A 19,050-nucleotide genomic window follows, 5' to 3' on the forward strand; every position below is an offset into this window, starting at 1 on the left:
CAGAGCGTACAAAAGGCAACTTCAAAAATCCAAAAAACAATATTAAAAAAAAGTAAAAAACCATAAACAATTATCAAAAAGGATTGCTGGCCAAACTGCCAGCAACAATGTTAATTCCTGCTAAAATAGTCTGGTGCTTCAAAAACATATTTTTGAAGCATTTATTGAATCACAAGTAGCCGTGTATGTGTAACAAGGTATGTGTGACAATGATGAGTCCCATCTACGAAATTAATGTCTAAATTAGGTCACGTAATAAGTGACTCAGCGAATGATACCTATGTAGATGACAAATAAACATAACTCACGATCTCCATACCTGAATACTGCTAAGGTTTGTATTTTTTAGAAAATAATTAAATATGTATACTTATGTTGAATTAAACGTTGAAACCGTCCAAAATAGAATACAACTCGACCGTTCTCGTTATAAATAATTAGTGCATTCTACACTGAATACGTTCCGTGGTTCGTTACGGATCGTGTAGTCCGTTATTCCGCACATAGTTAGGCACTTAGGCAAGGCGAGACGAATATACCTCGAAAACAAAAGCTACGCGTTGGACCAACTAAAATCCGCAGCCGCAAAAAGCAGCGCCACCCGGCGACAAACCTAAACATACTATCCTGTTTCACACCGCGGGCCCTCCGGCAACCTAACACTTTTAATAAAATGAAAAAACCTATTTACTTTAGACTTCTATTTGAACTTTAGTTTTGCACAATGCAAATTTTGCAATAATGAGTTAAAGGAGTTAATAAGTAGGAAAGGAAATTGGTTATTTATATGGTGCAAACACCGACCTATTAGCAACTATTTTCCAAATATGAATTAGGAATTAGGATAATTTCTAAGAAAAATAATGGAGATATATTGCGTTCTGATTGAGTATAGGTACAAAAAAGCTGTTATTATGCAAGTTACTGCGCACATAATATACCTAGTAGTGACGCTGAGTAGTGATATGCTTATGCATATTATTTTCGATATGATGTCAATACTCAATGCGCTATATTGGTGTATTATCGACCTTAGAAGAGTTGGTCTCAGCAGTGCGCGATACCTAGCGCCGAAGGTCGAGACGGGCGCGCACCTCTCGGCGCGCGCGCACGCATCAGTCGCTCGCGGTCCTACACGAAGCACGCATTGTTTTCCTGTGATTTCGCTTTGCCCTTTCAAATTACGTGTTTTATTGTGTATTCTGACTGAAGTGTGATAATAACGAACGTCAAAAAACATTATGCTTACACACGTAGACTTATAGTTCGTGTGCCGTCATCATAGTGGGAAATACATGCCGGAGCCGGTCTTTATGAGGTTGGTATACAAATATTTGTTTTAGTTACTTCAATATCAAACAATTGGAACAGAACCAAGTCGAGTGAATCGGTAAAATATATTTACATAAGGCACTTATGTTATTTATTTTATAAAGTATTTTATTATCAACTGAAAAAAAATTCAATCACACGTGATAATCCGGAAAGTTCTCATTATAAAACCATGAAATCCAAAATTTACTTAAAAAACAAATATCCATAAATCTTCATTCTTCGTACCTATTACATCATGCTTTATTCGTAATGTAGGAAACAATTCCGTGACTCTAACATTTGGCACCCACTTGTCTCAATGTCAAAATGAAACGTGTTAACGAGAACAAACTTTAAGTGTAAAATTATATGTTTTGCTTATGCGAGACATATACAAATGCAATCGTTGCATGTTTGTGCACCAAGATTAAATCCTAATGCAGAAACATATTTATTATTTACCCATCATAACATCCACGAGTCGTATTTAACGAACTACGTCGTACTGCAAAGCATTCCAATGGAAACTGTAATTATATGACAGATGGAATCACCAAGAGGTTCTGGTGTAGAAAACTGCATAATTCAATAAGGCCTGACTCTGTCTCCGGGAAGCCGCTCGTTAGGCCCTAACTCAATAATCGCCTCTGGTGCGCCGGCGGCCCAACGTCTCGGCTCTCGCCACAATACGATCTGGGGACACTCCTCAAAACTTGTGTCATAGTAGCAATTATTATAGACTAGCTTTTGCCCGCGGCTTCCCCCGCGTGAAATTTCGTTTGTCACAGATCGTCATAAATTATAGCTTATATGTTATTCTAGGTTATAAACAATAATACTGTAAGTTCCATCAAAATCCGTTCAGTAGTTTTTGTGTGAAAGAGTAACAAACATCCAGACATCCAAACTTTCGTATTTATAATATTACTTACCTAGTAGGATACTACGTACAGACACGCACCGAGGACCTACTTTGCCAAACGACTTTGATAATTCTGAAGACGAATGTCCTCTACGTAAGATTCTGGGACGCGAATCAATAAGAAAGATAAACAAACATGTTATTATTAAGTGGAAGTTCACCTCTAAGCTCGATAAAAACCTTAAACCTTAAAGATAAAGACCTTAAAATTAATTTGTAGTTTTATTTCAAACAGGCAAACAAACTTATAACGCAACAGATATTATAGCTAAACCTTGATTCTAGATTTTACCATATAATGTAAACAAACACTTTTACACCATAATCACTAACGTTTTCTTAACATTATACACATTTTTTCTCTATATAGAATTTGACTTTATAACTTTTAACAAACCATTATATGATCGAAAACCCTATACTTACTGCAATAACTATAAGTAACTCACAATAAGCCAACGATTGCGTCTTTGTTTCTTTGGTGGTCTTGTTGATAAATCAGTTCTCAGCACAGCACTATTTCTTTTCAATGGATGCAAAAGGTCATAAAGTCCGGACAAAGCAACTTGCATATAATCCGTCAATTGTTTAGACTCGTGCGACTCGGTAATGCCCACTCTGAAAAATACTTATCGCTGGGTGTAGGTTTAGTTCTTAGAAATCATTAAAGTCCTTATCAGTTGTATAGGTTGCAAATACAATACGAGTGTTAAATCTGGATTTTCACAAAGCAAAATTAAATGTAAACCTGCGACCTACAAAATTCGAGATGATTTTACGACAGAGATAGAGTCACAAAATGTATCACATATTCGCATACAATTACGAAAAAGTCTCAACGCGGCCAAACCGGCTATAAAGTTAACAGTTAGCCAAATATTTATGCGCGATTAACCTCTTCACAGAGAGTTGTTTTTTTTTTCAACCCATTTATGACTATTTAAAATCGCATCGTACTAAAATATGTTTTATATGTTTGTGGGAGTTAAAATCGAATAAGTAACTGATTCATCTTTAAAATAATATTTAAATGGGTTACAAAAAATGTTAAACACCATGGTACTCAATGTAAATACGCAATGTAACGTTTTATTTATATGACATTTTACATCAATGATGTTGTAAAGTTTACTATAGTAAAAAATTGCTAAATATCGTTTAGATTTTCAAGTTAATTTCAGCTCCAAGCTCAATAAGTGAATGAGTTTTAAAAGTAATAATAGAGATTTTACTTATTTTCAGGACTCATGCGCTATACATACCTTCACCTTCTAGGTTTATCTAGCCGAAACGTAGGAGCGTTACGAATATATTCGGCTTGTAAGTTGTAAGCCGCATCCTGAAATTTAATTAACGCAAAACATCCATTTTTAATTTAATCTATAAATTAATATGATGAAATGGCTTTAGACACACAGACCGCTCCAATACTAATCCTATAAATCCTAACTCAAATACTGATACGACCGAGCCAATTAGAACATATCTGTCCAATTGACCTGATCGCATGAGAGGTCGCGATGCAATCTCGCCTAATTCCATTATTACACCTCAAGTGGGTCTTGGTGGATAATTAATTTCTAGGAATATCACGACTAAATGGTAATAAAATACAGGGTGGCCAAAACAGTGAGGTCTAAAAGAAAAATTTAGATTCCTTACATCAAGGTGTAGGGGAGAGGGGGGCAGCTTTGAACAATTTTCATACTTTATTAAATATCTTCCAAATTTGAACGATTTCATTAATTTTTTCTTCCTAGATAGAGGTCATGGTTATCACACAACAAAATAATGATGTTCTTCTTAATTATTCATGAACGCTTATTAAGATATTTAGATTTTTGCACAGACCTGTAAACGTTCAAAACTGCCCCGTAGTCGGGGCAGCCTTGAACACGCCTGGGGCAGTTTTGAATTAGTATTTTTTTCAATGAAATAAAACTGAATATTTATGAATGTGTATTTTTAAAATAATTAATAAACAAAATTTTAAATGATCAGTGTCATTTGGGATCAATTTAACATGTTTATTTTATTTTACATCACTCTGTACAAAGTAACACAAAACTTAGGGATATTATTAAAAAAAAGTAAATATAAGATATATCAATTAACTAAATACTAATAAACTTTCTGTTTAATGACACATCAAAGACAAAACTGCATAATTTAAAAAATATCAATTAACTACTAAAACTAGCTTTTGCCCGGACTTCACCCAGCTTGAAATTGTATCTGTCACAGTAAAGCAATCTGCTTATTTTATATGTAAAAACCTTCTACGAAGTATTAGAAAACTTAAGGTTTCATAATACCACTTAAAAAAGAAAATTTATAAAGTTCAAAGGTGCCCCAACCATTTCGTTCAAAGCTGCCCCATGGGTATATTTCCAGAAAAAAACATAAATGTAATAACGGAACATACTTTTATATCGCAATTTCTTATCAAATCTTCATTGAAACTATTTAAACTTCCATATAGTAAACAAACCACTCACTATTTTATAAAACTACGTCCACAAAATCCTTAGAACCAAAATAAAAAAGTGCGAAATTGGCAATCAAAAACAAAAAACCACTTTTGCCGGTTAACCTACAGTTAGATATTAAAAATGAGATGTGACGGCTATGCGCATCAGTGCTGGCAATATAAATTATGATTTATACCATTGTAGCCTAAACCAGTGATTTTTAAATTCATTTGTTCTAAGCTGCCCCTGTCCAAAGCTGCCCCCCTCTCCCCTACCTAAATAACCCCCATGTATGTAATACGATTGTGGGAAGCTATAGTTCCTCTGTAGTTGAAGTTCCCTTCCACCTTCAGCCCAATCATCAGTTTTCGCCAGGTGTGATGAAGGGCAAGAGCTTCCTCGTTGAGAATAAAAACATGTTCTGTCCAGTTACTGCTATAAATCTCTTCTACGTAATGTAAACTTAGAGGATTCCCAATATTAATTCACTCTAAGAAAGTCAAAAACATGTAACGGAATCTCCGACTTACCACTTTAGTGGACCGATTACAGGAAATAGTGGCCCATTAAGTACATATTTTTTTGTATTATTATGAATGTTCAGGAAACGGCGCAGTTTTTAAAATGGTTTTGGACATATGGAAGTTCTTTTTTTTACTTAAACTTTTAAGTTGAAAATTTTATAGTATTCTGATAAAAGCATAATTTTAATGTTTCTAGCAAAACTTTTGTATCTTGAATCAAAGATAGGAAGGTGATTATTTTTGTCAAACATCTGCAATTAATAACAAATCAGTCGAAAAAAAGAAATCCGAAAAAAGTCAACCCAAAAAAAAGATAAAAATGTTGAAAGCCTACTAGGTCATAAAACTTTAAAATATCACAAAATTAACTCTATCTCCTAAACTAAGCACAATCGTCTTATATACATGGGGGTGATTTAGGTACACCTTGATGTAAGGAATCTAAATTTTTCTTTTAGACCTCACTGTTTTGGCCACCCTGTATAATAAACGTAACATTTTATATGTACGTGGTTAAAAATAGAAAAACGTCCGTGATATATCTGCGGCTGAAGCAGCAATAGCTGTGGGGCGGTTACGAGAACGCGAAGGCGTATCTGCTATTGAACCGCAGTAAATAAAAACAAATGAGACTCTTTGTGCGGTGAATACGCAATATTAATAACAAATAATATTATTAATAGCTTTTCTTTCGAGACTTAAATACATGTCATACAGAAATAACTGAAATCAAGGTTGTTTAAACTAATTCTGTAATGTAGATGTTGAGCGAAAATAGCGCACTGAATAGGGGCTTAATTTAAAATTCAATTCCTTTACATATATTAAGATATGTGCTCTTAAAACTACATACTTAATTTAACTCAATATTAAGGTATGAATGACTTCCACAAGTACCTGGTTTTAAAAGGCACATTGAAGCATATTAACCGTTCAATCCGTGGTTCACGTCACTCTGAATATTAATATGGTGACTAAACACTCTTGTATGCCTTTAACATCCATGACACAGGTACAAAATTCGCGTGCTCGTGATCGGGATCGACCAACCACTTCGGAGACCGGATCGCAAACCACTACGCCGGCATGGTTATTTTGCCAAAGCCGAGTTTACAACAAAAGTTTCGGGTTATTAATCCAAAATGTCAGTTGGCTTTTTTTTACTTGTTAAGATGCTTTCATCCAAGATTGTATAGTCTAAATAATAAACATTTAAAAATAAAATTTAAATGATATTAAATGCATCGGCAAAGCACTTTACTGCAGTTAATTTTGTCTGCATTTTGCACTCAAAACAGCCGCAAGCCATGATGCATAATCGTGCATTCCACGCATCCCTGCCGTATCAAAGGCACGGACAGAAACTATTAAAACAACACATTTTGCAAGATTTGGATCTCCTTCTTATTATAAAACAACTTTGTGTTGGTTTTCTAATCAAACACTGGAACTTCAATCGTACAACAAAACCAAATAACAAGCCCTATTCACTAAAGTCTAAAACACAAATAATATCCGCTCAAGTTTAATGTCATTTACCTAAGTCATAGAATCTACCTGAGTAAATAAATATACAATTTAAGTGTTAATAAAACGTGACTTGGTCCGACTACAATAAACGTTAAGTCAGACATGACGTAATACCCAAGAAGCCTTCAAAGTTACGTTGATACGAGTAAATAAACGAGTCGCAAGCGCTCTATTGCAATATATGAAAACTTAGCAATTTGGATGTAGCATGATGGAATTTTTATAAGCCCCGCCCAGTTTGCGCAATATGATAAAGTTAAATCAAATGACGTTATAGCAAAATTTCTAATCAATAAAAGCAAATAGGTATTTATTTGTGGACTGCAGTGGCACTGCATCGACAGGTTTTCATTCTTTTATCAAGTTCCAGATTGAATAGACCGAGTTGCCCAACTAATCAGTTTGCTTGAGGCCAAGTCAAAGTAATAAAAGCTAGGAACTACGTCGGAGCTAAATTGGTTCCGGGCACCTACGAGTAGTGCAGTGCGCGTGGCTATTGGCAACTGAAACGCACTTAAGGCCGGGTAGCAGAGAAAATGGCGAAAATGAGGTTTTCATTTTTCATTTTTGAGGTACTAAACAGTAAAATTAAAGGCTAAGATTTTTATTGGGCATAGTTGAGGATATTTTTTAGGGCTATTAACGGATGGAAACACGATTTGATGAAGTTGACTCGATAGAATATATTCCCAAAGTTACCTCTATTCGTTTTCTATTTATGGTTTTATTTTTAAAATAAGCGATTTGAGATTCTAAATCTTTTACTAAACTAAAGTTCAGAAATAACTTGAGGGCTTTTAACGGATGAAATTTTTATATTGCGTCTTATTTAGTTACTATGTTAAAAAATGTGGAAAAAATCGTCCATGACGGCTTGGACAATCTCAATCAGTCGCGCGGTGGCGCTTACGGAGGACGGACGCGTGTCAGTTTTTTGGCCGTGACAGTTCGCGATTTGTCAATATTTTTGACAATGATGACTTTGATGAGTCACAGTATAATAATATCAGTGTTACTGGAGAAAGCTTAAATTTTTGATAATTAAAAATTATCTATTTTGTCTACCTACCTATTGAAATTTAAATCGTTCGCATCCTTTTAAACGAAGACTCTACTCATGATACATAGTACATTCCTCAAATATGAGACAAAACCAATGAGTTAAAATTACATTTTAATAGTACCTACATACAATCGTCTTACACTCTTTAGAAGAGCACACTGACACAAATAAATAATAAAAAATACTGTCTAAGGTCTGTAGCTAAAGGTCTAAGCTGTAAGATAGAAGAATCTTCTAGCCAAAAAGATGGCAGATGCAGCAGATGTCAACGGATTTAAAACTGGAGTTCATGTGTATCCTTGTAGTTTTGAGTCTCTAGAGCAGTGGTTCTTAACCTTTAAGTCATGAGGGACCATTTTACCAAATTTCTGTCTTGTCAGGGACCACCTCATAATCGGTCAAAACCAGTTTGACTGCAAAAATCAGTTAAAAGTGGTTTTGACCAAGGTGTGCAAGTGCACATTGCATCGTGGACCACTTGGAATGCCTCCAGGGACCACCAGTGGTCCGCGGACCACCGGTTAAGAACCACTGCTCTAGAGCGTCCCTTCCTCCACCATGCGTAAGAATGTTTCAAAAATACTGTCTAAGGTCTGTAGCTAAAGGTCTAAGCTGTAAGATAAAAGAATCTTCTAGCCAATAACTTTAACACTATAATTTGAACGAATTTTGCTATTAGTGGACAAAGAAGAACGGTCACGCCCCATACAAAAAAAACCCAGACCCGACAGAAACGAGACATACCTCAGTTTTTTTGTCATGTCTTTATTAGTTAAATTATATATTTTTTATATTCGAAATCTATGTATAACACCAAAATATTTGTTTTTGTTCAGGCGTTATACAAAAACTAATACAAAATGTCTATTTATCACCAAAATTGGTAAATGTATGTACCTAAATGTCTATTACAGCTGCTATGGAATGTATCTAGGTGACCTGGAGATACAGCCGGATTATACAGGGTGGTTATACATAATAATATGGAACGATAAGTGATCTCACTCGATTATTTCTAAACTATACAAGATATCGAAAAACTAGTTACTGATTCTGAAAGTGCTTCACGAGCTCTTTCAAATGGCACCAATAATAGGTTACAGATTATGGAATCTGGTAACATTGAATTTTTGGATTTTGTAACTTCTCGTTTCCACCCTGTATAATCCGGCTGTATCTCCAGGTCATCTAGATACATTCCATAGCAGCTGTAATAGACATTTAGGTACCAATTTTGGTGATAAATAGGTATTTTGTATTAGTTTTTGTATAACGCCTGAACAAAAACAAAGGGTAATATTTTGGTGTTATACATAGATTTTGAATATAAAAAATATATAATTTAACTAATTAAGACATGACAAAAAAACTGAGGTATGTCTCGTTTCTGTCGGGCCTGGGTCACAGATGACCGTTCTTCTTTCTGCTCACGATGGACTAATTATCTGCTATACTCTCGACTCTCTAAAGCACAACATTTATAAAAATTTTGCTGCGGTAATGCACTCCAGGTAACAGTGTGTGATGCTCATTGCTCATAGTGATTTTCGATACAGAGCCCCGTACATACGATATACATAAATTATGGAAAGAAAACACCCAGACCAATACAAACAAATATGTATGCAATTTTAGTATGATATTTTTATTTATTAATAAACAAAAAGACTGAACAAAATTGATGCGTGTACTGATTAATGTAATTAACCACATGCAAAGCTTCGTGAATTGCAACAACTATAATTTATTATCCAAGCTCTAAATAATCGCTACTACGAGTAACTGATCATAAAATGTTTTTCCAATCGCTCAAGCTCCCGAGGATCTACCGATAGGTCGGGTGACGTAATCTTGAAATTCTTTTAGCCGGCGCGGAACTTCCGGAAGGTCGGGTGACGGGTCGGGCTCTTTGAACCGTGTTTACTTTGGCAGTTATATTCTAGATTTATTCGATTCTAAAGTATATTCCCAAAAATTTTGAAAGTTATTTTAATTTGTATCACTTGGATATGATTTGTATTAGAAAGTGCTGTGAGTGTGACGCTTGAACGGAAGGAAGTCAACCTAACCTAACCAACTGCGTATTTCTATACTGTGTAGCCGCGAGAGCTCTTTGGCGCGCTGTCTTCGGCGAAGTATTGCGCGCGCAGATTTTGACAGCGCAAAATACCTACTTTAGCAGAAATACCAAGCCTTAATCATCTCGTGCACCCGTAACTCAAGTTATTTCCAATTTTATTGTACACTGTGCACCGACAATAATGTAAACACGCACATCAGAAGCCGTCAGTATGGTTTGTGCTATTTTACCTCCGTTGGCATTTAAAGTTTCTTGTTAACATTTTCAAAAACAAATTTTATTGGTAAGAAAAGTACAGAATTTAAGTTTACCATGTAAATCATCCCCGACAAACGAGAACATTTCATTTGACTAGAACGACCGCAAGAAATCAATCAGTTGAACAGAGCACCACAAAGTAAACGGCGGCAGTAATTATTATTATTATTATTATATGTAAATATATTTTATCTCAGCATTAATGCTGGTAAAAGTTAGACCAGATACGGGCCAAGCCAAGTATCTGATTCATAGATTTATGAAATACCTGTTACATTAATAGTTGGTTCATCCTGTAGGAACCGCCTAACAATACGGCAGGTGTTCAGTATTGCCGCTTTCTGCATCGTGATATAACAATTTTCGTGGAGATCTATAACTTTAAGGCTATTGAGCAGATGATTGGGTATGACTCCAGTGCTGGAGAGCACCAGTGGCACAATGTATACTTTGTTTAGCTTCCAAATTCTGAGTATCTCTTCTTTTAATTCTGAATATTTATGTATTTTTTCTGAAATAGTATTTTTGATGTTGTGGGTGTTAGGTACAGCTACATCTATTAGAAATGCAATCTTGTTAACTTTGTCTACCAAGGTGATGTCGGGTCTATTGCAATGAATGGTGCGGTCTGTCAAGATGGCTCGGTCAAAGTACATTCTGAAACTGGGACTCTCCAGCACAGTCTTCGGTTCATATTGGTAATATGGTTTAGATTTTTCGGAAATTAGTTTATGTTTAATAGCTAATTTCTGGTGAACATAGTGAGCGATTTGATTATGCCGGTGCGTGTAATCATTTTGGGTTAATAATGGGCATGCATTTATGATGTGTTGGATGGTTTCCGGGTATCTATGGCATTTTCGGCAGCGATCATCCTGTGCATTGGGGTCTTTTATTATGTGCTTCCTGTAATTTTTGGTATTTATAACCTGATCTTGAATGCTTATCAAAAAGCCTTCAGTCTCAGGGAACAAATAACCAATTTTAAGCCATTTGTTGCTAGCCTCAATGTCTACATGGGGTTGCTCTAGGTCGTGTATGTGTCTGCCATGTAATTGTTTCCTTCGCCATGTCTCAATTTTTTCCTGCTCTGCCTGCTGTGCTGTCTGATAGATCTTATCTGTATTCAAAAGGTTAAGTGGGGTAAAGTTTTCATCTGATTCTATAACTGCCTTGTGAATGATACTATTCGATTTTGTATAAAAGAAATCCCTAAGACTATTTATTTGGCTTTGCCATAGTATTTTTAGGTCTACTAACCCTCTTCCACCTTTGTATCTTTTAATTGACATTCGTTCTATTGCTGATTTTGGGTGCAAATACTTATTTTTAGTTAATGTTGTTCTGGTTTTGATTTGTAGGTTTGTTATATCTGTAGCTGTCCATTTGATAACTCCGAATGAGTAAGTTAAGATCGGTATCGCGTATGTGTTTAGTGCTTTGAACAGATTTTTGGAATTAAGTTGCTTCCTACATATTAGCTCAACTCGACGTATGTATTCACCAGTAAGATCTTTTTTTATTTGTGTATGGTTGATATATTTATTTTGTTGAATCCCTAAGTATTTATATGTATCCTCTGTAGTCATTGCTGTTATATTTAAGTCTTCTTGTATATTGTAGTCTCCCGCTATTATTTTACCTTTTTGAATGTGTAACGTTTTGCATTTTTCTACTCCAAAAGTCATATGTATATCATCACTAAAATTAGCTGTCAAATCTACTAAGTGTCTCATGTCTTCATTTGAATTTGAAAATAGCTTGATATCATCGACGTACATTAAGTGTGTTATTTTTGTTTCTTTAGTTAGGTTATAGCCGCACTTAGAGTTATTTAATAATGTAGATAGTGGGTTTAGCGCCAAACAAAACCACAAAGGACTCAATGAATCTCCCTGGAAAATGCCATTACTAATTTGTATTTCGCCAGTACTGATTTTAGTATTTTTAGTAGATAAAGATAAAACGGTTTTCCATTTAGTCATGGCATCTTCCAGGAACGTTATTATTGTGGGATTAATTTTGTAAATTTGGAGCACTCGAATCAGCCAAGAATGAGGGACACTGTCAAAAGCTTTTTTATAATCTATATATGTTACGTGTAAATCTTTATTGTATTTATGTGCATGTTTAAGTATTGCTTGGTCTATTGTTAATTGTTCTTTACAACCTTTGTGGTTTTGACGGCAGCCTTTCTGTTCTTCAGCTAGAATGTTGTGTTCCTCGACATGTCTATTGATTTTAGATGTTATGCATGACGTGATTAACTTGTACAACGTAGTAAGGCACGTTATGGGTCTGTATTGTGAAGGGTTAGACGTATCCGAACCTTTTGGCAGGAGGTGTGTGATTCCTTTAGTTACAAACGGCGGTAGTTCTTCTTCGCCTTTAATCAAATTTGTGACTCGCTTTGCTAAAACTTCGTGAAGAGCAAACATTTTTTTGTACCAAAAGTTCTGGATTCCATCCAGTCCAGCCGCTTTCCAATTTTTTGTTTTTCCTGTTATTACTTCTATGTCTTCTTTAGTTATTTCTAAAAATTCCATTTCATTCACACTATCCCACCTTTTCTCTTCTTCCTTCACCCATTGTGCATCTTCATTATGATCTTGACACTTCTCCCATAAATCCTTCCAATAATGTGTAAGTTCTTCTTCAGATGGTAAAGCATTATCTTCCGTTATATTGTAGCTGTTATGATTGAGTGATCTGTAAAAGCCTTTTTCGTTGTTTATAAATAATCTATTGTCATTTTTCCTCTTCAATGCTTTTAAATATCGTGCCAGTCTCTGTGATTTTAGTGCCAGTTTTTGTTTTAAGGTATCTAAGGTGTCTTGTGGTGTGCGATTATTGTTTTCGTGTGTTGAGTGCTTTGAATTATTCTTTAATATTTTATCTACCTTTCTTACTAATTTTCGAGATCGATTGCCATTAATATACTGCGATAATCTACCTATATCTTGTCTCAAAACTGCAATGTCTTTTTCTAGTCTAATTTGCCACGTCGGCTTATCAAACTTTTTCTTGTGAATCATTGGATTAACGTCTATTTTATAACCTAGTTGCCGGCTGATAACAACTGCACTACAGTATATAAGTGTATGTATGTGTGTAATATCAGAATCAGCGTCGAAAAACTTTTTCAGAATGTTTGTATTAAAAAAATTAACTAGTCGGTATAGCTCTTTACTTTCTTTGAGTTTTGGTATTTTTGGTCGTGTTTCAGGGTCTATTTGCGCATATTCTGTCCATGTTTCTTGTAATTGATTTACTAATTTAAATTCTAAGGAATTTTCATCTTGATTAATAGGCTGATCTTCTGTTTGTAATTGTGTATTGCTATCATTGAGGTTTGACTGTGGTGTGTATGCTTCTTGCTGTGTGTTTGGTGAAGAAAGATAGAGATTTAATGAATTATCAATAGTGTGTGATGTTGTTACTGTACTTTGCGTGTGTAGATTTGTATTTTCTTGTCTGTAATCTATTGATGGAGCTTCAAATTCATTTGTTTGATTTTCAGAGTCTTCTAGTTCTTTCGCAACTTCTTGTTTTATGATGTGTAGTCTATGTTTTTGTATGTAGTTATTAGCTAGTATAAGTCGCTTTTGATCAGAAATTCTCTGCTCTGACAGATGTGCAAGATGTGGGAATTTCTCGATAAAACTTTGGTGAAGCAATTGTCTATACGCTGTTTGGTTTGTCTCCAGTTTTGTGATTTTAAAATATGCCCGTATAATTGCCTCGTTGTACTCCGTTGTCCATCTCATACGAGTCCGTGATGTGTTATCAGTAGCTTCATTATTTTTTCTGGTAATTGATGCGTATGTTTCGCTTCTTATTGCTTTATTATTTTCTGCTTGAACATTATTATCTTGTGTAGTCTCTTCAAGTTCTTTCCTAACTTCTTCATAAATTTTGTTGATACTTGTTTGTGATAATAGTTTTTTAAGCACAATAGCCCTCCGTTGATCTCCTATTCTCTGTCTACTGACGTCAAGCATTTCCGGAAATTTTGTAACAAATAGTGTATGTAATGTCGGTAAATATCCTTTTGTGTCCGTTTCTAATCGTGTGATCTGCAAATAGGTGCGTAGGATGTACTCGTTCATATCATTATTCCATCTCCTGCGCACTGTTAAGCTTCTGGAAGTGGGTGCAGAATTGGCGACTGAAGATGTCTTCTGCACAACATCCTCCAGTAGCATACTACTAATTGATGAATCTGTTGGGGAACTTCTATATGACGCAAATCTATCTGACGGACTTGTTGCAACTGATTGAAATGGGGTATTGGATAAAGATGATGAACATTCAGATTCCTGGTCTATTGTATCGGCTGTAGTAACTTCGGGTTGATTCCCAGCGAGAGCCCGCCTGCTCAACTCCTCGCCACCGACGGATCGCATGCTGTAGCACCCAGCGTCGGCTCCAGGTGCGCCCCGGCGCTCGCCCCCGGGAAGCGGCATTCTCAGTAATTTACGTGAACGTAGCTCCATATTAATGGGTTTGCCCTTGCCTTGTTGGTCACTCGCATGGTAATTTCATTGCGAATGTCCGCCCCCCACGTGGCTACAGTTGGTCGAGCTCGGACGAAAGGTTGGACTATGGGGGGCTTATTATTATTATTATTATTATTATTAAGTGCAATTATAAGCCTGCAATTGAATTGAAATTGGATTTGTATCTCGGCTGATCGGCTCTCAAAGCTTTGACCACGCGAAGGTTGAAGGAGAATTTACGTCCTAACTAAATACACAAGATGTTATCAAAGCATTTTATTAATTCCTTATGTCCGTACGTGTTCATAATTTATTCATAGCATTGCTATTAATATCGTTTCAGTAATAAAAATGTTAGAGTAAAAATACTACAAATAAATGGAGCATTTGCAGGTCCTTCATGATCCTAGTAAGAGAATAAAAGTTTTTCAGAAAGAATAGATGGATGTTAGTTCTATCGTGACATTTAAAAATCTTTGTTTAATTTCACACGATAGTACAAAATCTTGTTAGTGCCGTTTAAGCCAGTTACAAATGGTTTTAAATTCGAAGTCTTATTACAAAATCATAAAATAGCTTTGGAATCTGAGCCCCGGTGTTAGATCAATTAAATTGAGTCGGCAAAGCGGAGGTACCGCGACCGCCGACAATAAGAGCAACCAAGAACAGTCGCGCCCAGCGCGCGTAAGCAATGCGCGTTCATAATTCACCGATGGTTTTTAATGCTAAAATTACTTTGGCGAACGCAATTAGCATAGCTGCGGCCAGACGCCTCAAGGATGACTGTTTTTGATACTTGAACTGTTTAAACTATATTATGAGTAATATTTAATATTGCTCTGACTTTATTTCAATGTCTGATATTTAACATGTGTTTTTGCTCTTTCTCTTTTTCTTATGGCACTTCTGGTAAATAATCTAAATATCATGGCTCACATATCGCTATAATAATATGCAAATAATACATAGTTAATAATTGTGTGTCAATCACGTTAACAGCCCACAAATGCCAATTGCGGTAAGCGACAACGCCGCGCGGCACAAACCGTCTCGCTGAAGGCATTCCGGATGACGACCGCATCGAATACCGCCGTGGTATGAGAGAATTCCTTAAATATACATCGCACTGCGACAGACAGCTGGAATGTATGCTTGCAAATCAGTTTTAGTTTTGATCGTATCAAACGCAATAAAACACGGCAATGGTTCATTCTTCTGTTGATTTGCAAAGGCTAACTAAATTTTCCTAAAAATTTCGTGTTTTTTGACTCGTTACCCGAATTTTAGTGATAAATTATTCTTCTGAATTATTGGTACAATATTCTGAGTCAAGCACGAGTTCGACAAAGCTAAATTGTTTGTACTACTTAAATATTGAATGAAGACTAAAATAACAAACAACAAATTATCAAACTAAACTGATATAGGGAAAAATGCAATTTCCTATATTTACTCAAAACGTAAAGGGTCGTCAACACGCCGTACCTGGTCGCCATCTGTAGATAGCCTTGCTGAACTCGCACACACGCGCAATCGCGCGGCTATCTGATAACGTGGGACTGATAAGCCGATCACTCGTTGACTCATATCGACTATATGAGTTCACCATCGAGCACGTTCTTCGGCGTATAATTGCAAAAATAGTGCACTAGCCTAATTAAACCTGATTACTATTTGTGGAAGCAACTAATCAAAAATTTTCAGCGTGGAGCAATAAGTATGTTAACTTTTTTGTGTTGTTTAAAATCGCGATCTATTGCGATGCATTGTTACGAGCGATAAACAATGTGATTGTATTACAGGGTGTGAGCGACCGAGTGCGATGGTGACGTGAGGCCCTAGCATGCGTTGGTGGTCGTGGTGGCCGGTCCTGCTGGCGCTGCTGGCGCCGAGCCGCGCGCAGGCGCCCGTACCCACCATTTGCGAAGAGGAGTTCTGCCGGTGCGACTCATTCACCAGGGTCATTTGCAACTGCACTGCTGGCAGCGTAAGTATTATATTTAACTAACTACCCTAAGCTCTCCTCTTGAACACTTCAAATGAATTAATAACACGAAGTAATGTTAAAAAATCATATTATTGTCGCTTTACAAATCTTACCAGTTTTCACCGACCCCAATACGCCAAACAAAAGGCTCTTGTTTAGTTGAGCCGAACGATAAAGCAGTTGATTGTTGTCTAAACAGGAGGTGACCCTGAGACCCAATGGCGCCTACAGCGTGCCCTCAACAACGACAGGCATTATCATCGACGGTTGCGCTCGAGTCCATTTTCTCGCTGACACTGCGAGGAACCTCATCCAACTGCGAGCCGTGGAGCTAACCAACGTGGGGCATGTCGTCATCAACGAGCACGCCCTGGCGTGGTCACCGTTCCCGAGGGAGAACGAGATGCAACCCGGAATCAGAATAGTCATACGAAACAGCACAGTCAACGAAATATCGTCATACGCGATACAGGGCCGCGTTAACGACATCGTCATCAGCGACAGCGTGATTGATAACATGAGACCGTTCGCGTTTTCTAGTCTAAGAGGTGTTAGAAATGTTGAACTTACAAACAACGTATTTCGCAACATCGCTATTCAGGCGTTCAAGCAGTTTACAGCAGTAAACTTCATTTTACGAGGAGGTACAATAGAAACACTGCCTAGCAGATTCCTATCCCAGGTGGAAGTGACCGACTTGTTCCACATGGACGGCGTGACTGCCCGTCACATTTCTAGTTTAGCATTTTTTGTCAATTCACCAAAGAGAGTTCTCATAGAGAGTAATACAATAGAAACATTAGAAGCCGACGGCTTTCACATGGTAACGCATGGGCCTATTACTTTTAGAAATAATTCTGTGACAACGCTGAGGAAAAACGCATTTCTAGGGTTCACCGTGGCGCCCGAAATATCGTCAATCAAAGGTCGGCTCGAGATTTTGATTGACAACAATACCATAACAAACCTAACACCGCAGTCACTGACGGTCAATACTACAACACTCAATCTACGAATCGACGGATTTAATTTGAACGCATCATGTACTTGTGAATTAGCTGAAGATTGGCGCGAATTAGTCAAGGAACAGGGTGTCATAAACTGCTGGTACGACTTAGAAGGACATTTTATTTCTGTGCCGACATTCGTGGACAGTCGTTGCGGGAGGTTCAAACAGACATTTTGGATATTCGTTGTGATAGGGGTGCTCGTAGTGTTGATAATAGCGGCGGCAGTGACGTTTTTCATAGTGAGACGTGAGAACGAGAAAAAGAAGAAAGTACAGATAGTGTTGCCGGACGGAAAGACGTACAGGGAAACTGAGTTTCATATTGTAGTAGAAAGAGCCGAGCTACTGACCACCGACCTGTGACGGGGCTTGTGCGAGCCTGGTCTCCGGTGAACAATGCACTTCCACTACAAAGTACGGACATTCCGCAACTAAATACATAATTTAGGTTAGCTCTCCTACCTCAGAGTTACACGCAGTCTAAAAAGTGCCAAGCTTAGATTTATTTTAGTCATATGTGGATCAGTATTATGTTACGTGGTATGGTAAACCAATGGATGCCTATGCGTTAAAATCTTTCTTGATTTATAAATTATTTTTTGAATAAATTGTTTTATGTAATACTGTTTGCTTTTAATTGATTTTTAAAGTTTATATGACCCTCATCTTGTGTTTATTTTATATACTATCAATATTATGCTAAAATGATAACCTAAGTTCACCTCAGAATGATAAATACACGCAAACCGAATTTTTTACTTTATATTTTGCTGGCTGCGATTGCTGCGAATCTCTTTTAGTGCTGTATTATTTTCAATATGTTTATCAGATACCTGCTCATCGCTGCATTTGTAACGTGATAAATTTGTGTTGTTCAATTTGCATATTTTAGGCTAAAGGCGAATGTTATATTGGCATTTAGCGCTATTATAAACATACTCACCTCTGATGAATCTTACCTTGAACATCGCTAGCACTGGTCCGCTGATTAAACTGAAAAGCATACATGAACTCCACGACGCAGCAGTTTTGTTTCCGCATACAACGTCGACTACAGTAGATAGATAACTCTGTTACATTACTTACCTCCTAGAAGTTAAATAGGTATACGTAATATTGTACTTTAAATTACTTAAATTTTGCAAGCTAAGAGACCAAACAACCTTATATTACAATGATCATCATACGTCCATCTGTAACACATTTTATTTATTTTCAATTAGCTTTGAATGCAATTTATTTGCTGTTCGTTGTCTCACCAAACCTCGAGATCGGCTGGACTAATTTGGCCGATTTTGGTTTTAATATTGTCGTATGTAAATAAATCTCTGGTTTGTGTGTAATCATCATCATCATCATCATTTCAGCCACAGGTGTGTAATGCTTTACTTAT

At 36.5% G+C, this 19,050-nt stretch overlaps 1 protein-coding gene across 2 annotated transcripts; it reads left to right on the forward strand.

Moving 5' to 3' along the window:
* The first annotated feature begins 1,108 nt into the window (after positions 1–1,108).
* Positions 1,109–18,280, forward strand: LOC135087168 (uncharacterized). 2 transcript variants are annotated; one of them, XM_063982009.1, is made up of 3 exons: positions 1,109–1,318; positions 16,464–16,648; positions 16,848–18,280. In XM_063982009.1, the coding sequence occupies exons 2-3, from the start codon at positions 16,505–16,507 to the stop codon at positions 18,018–18,020; spliced, it is 1,317 nt and encodes a 438-aa protein (XP_063838079.1). In that variant the 5' UTR covers positions 1,109–1,318; positions 16,464–16,504; the 3' UTR covers positions 18,021–18,280. The 2 variants fall into 2 exon arrangements, with proteins under 2 accessions (XP_063838079.1, XP_063838078.1); XM_063982008.1 differs by lacking the exon at positions 1,109–1,318 and adding an exon at positions 16,235–16,378.
* The last annotated feature ends 770 nt before the right edge of the window (positions 18,281–19,050 follow it).

The sequence above is a fragment of the Ostrinia nubilalis genome, chromosome Z (genome assembly GCF_963855985.1).
Source record: "Ostrinia nubilalis chromosome Z, ilOstNubi1.1, whole genome shotgun sequence".
NCBI lineage: Eukaryota > Metazoa > Arthropoda > Insecta > Lepidoptera > Crambidae > Ostrinia > Ostrinia nubilalis.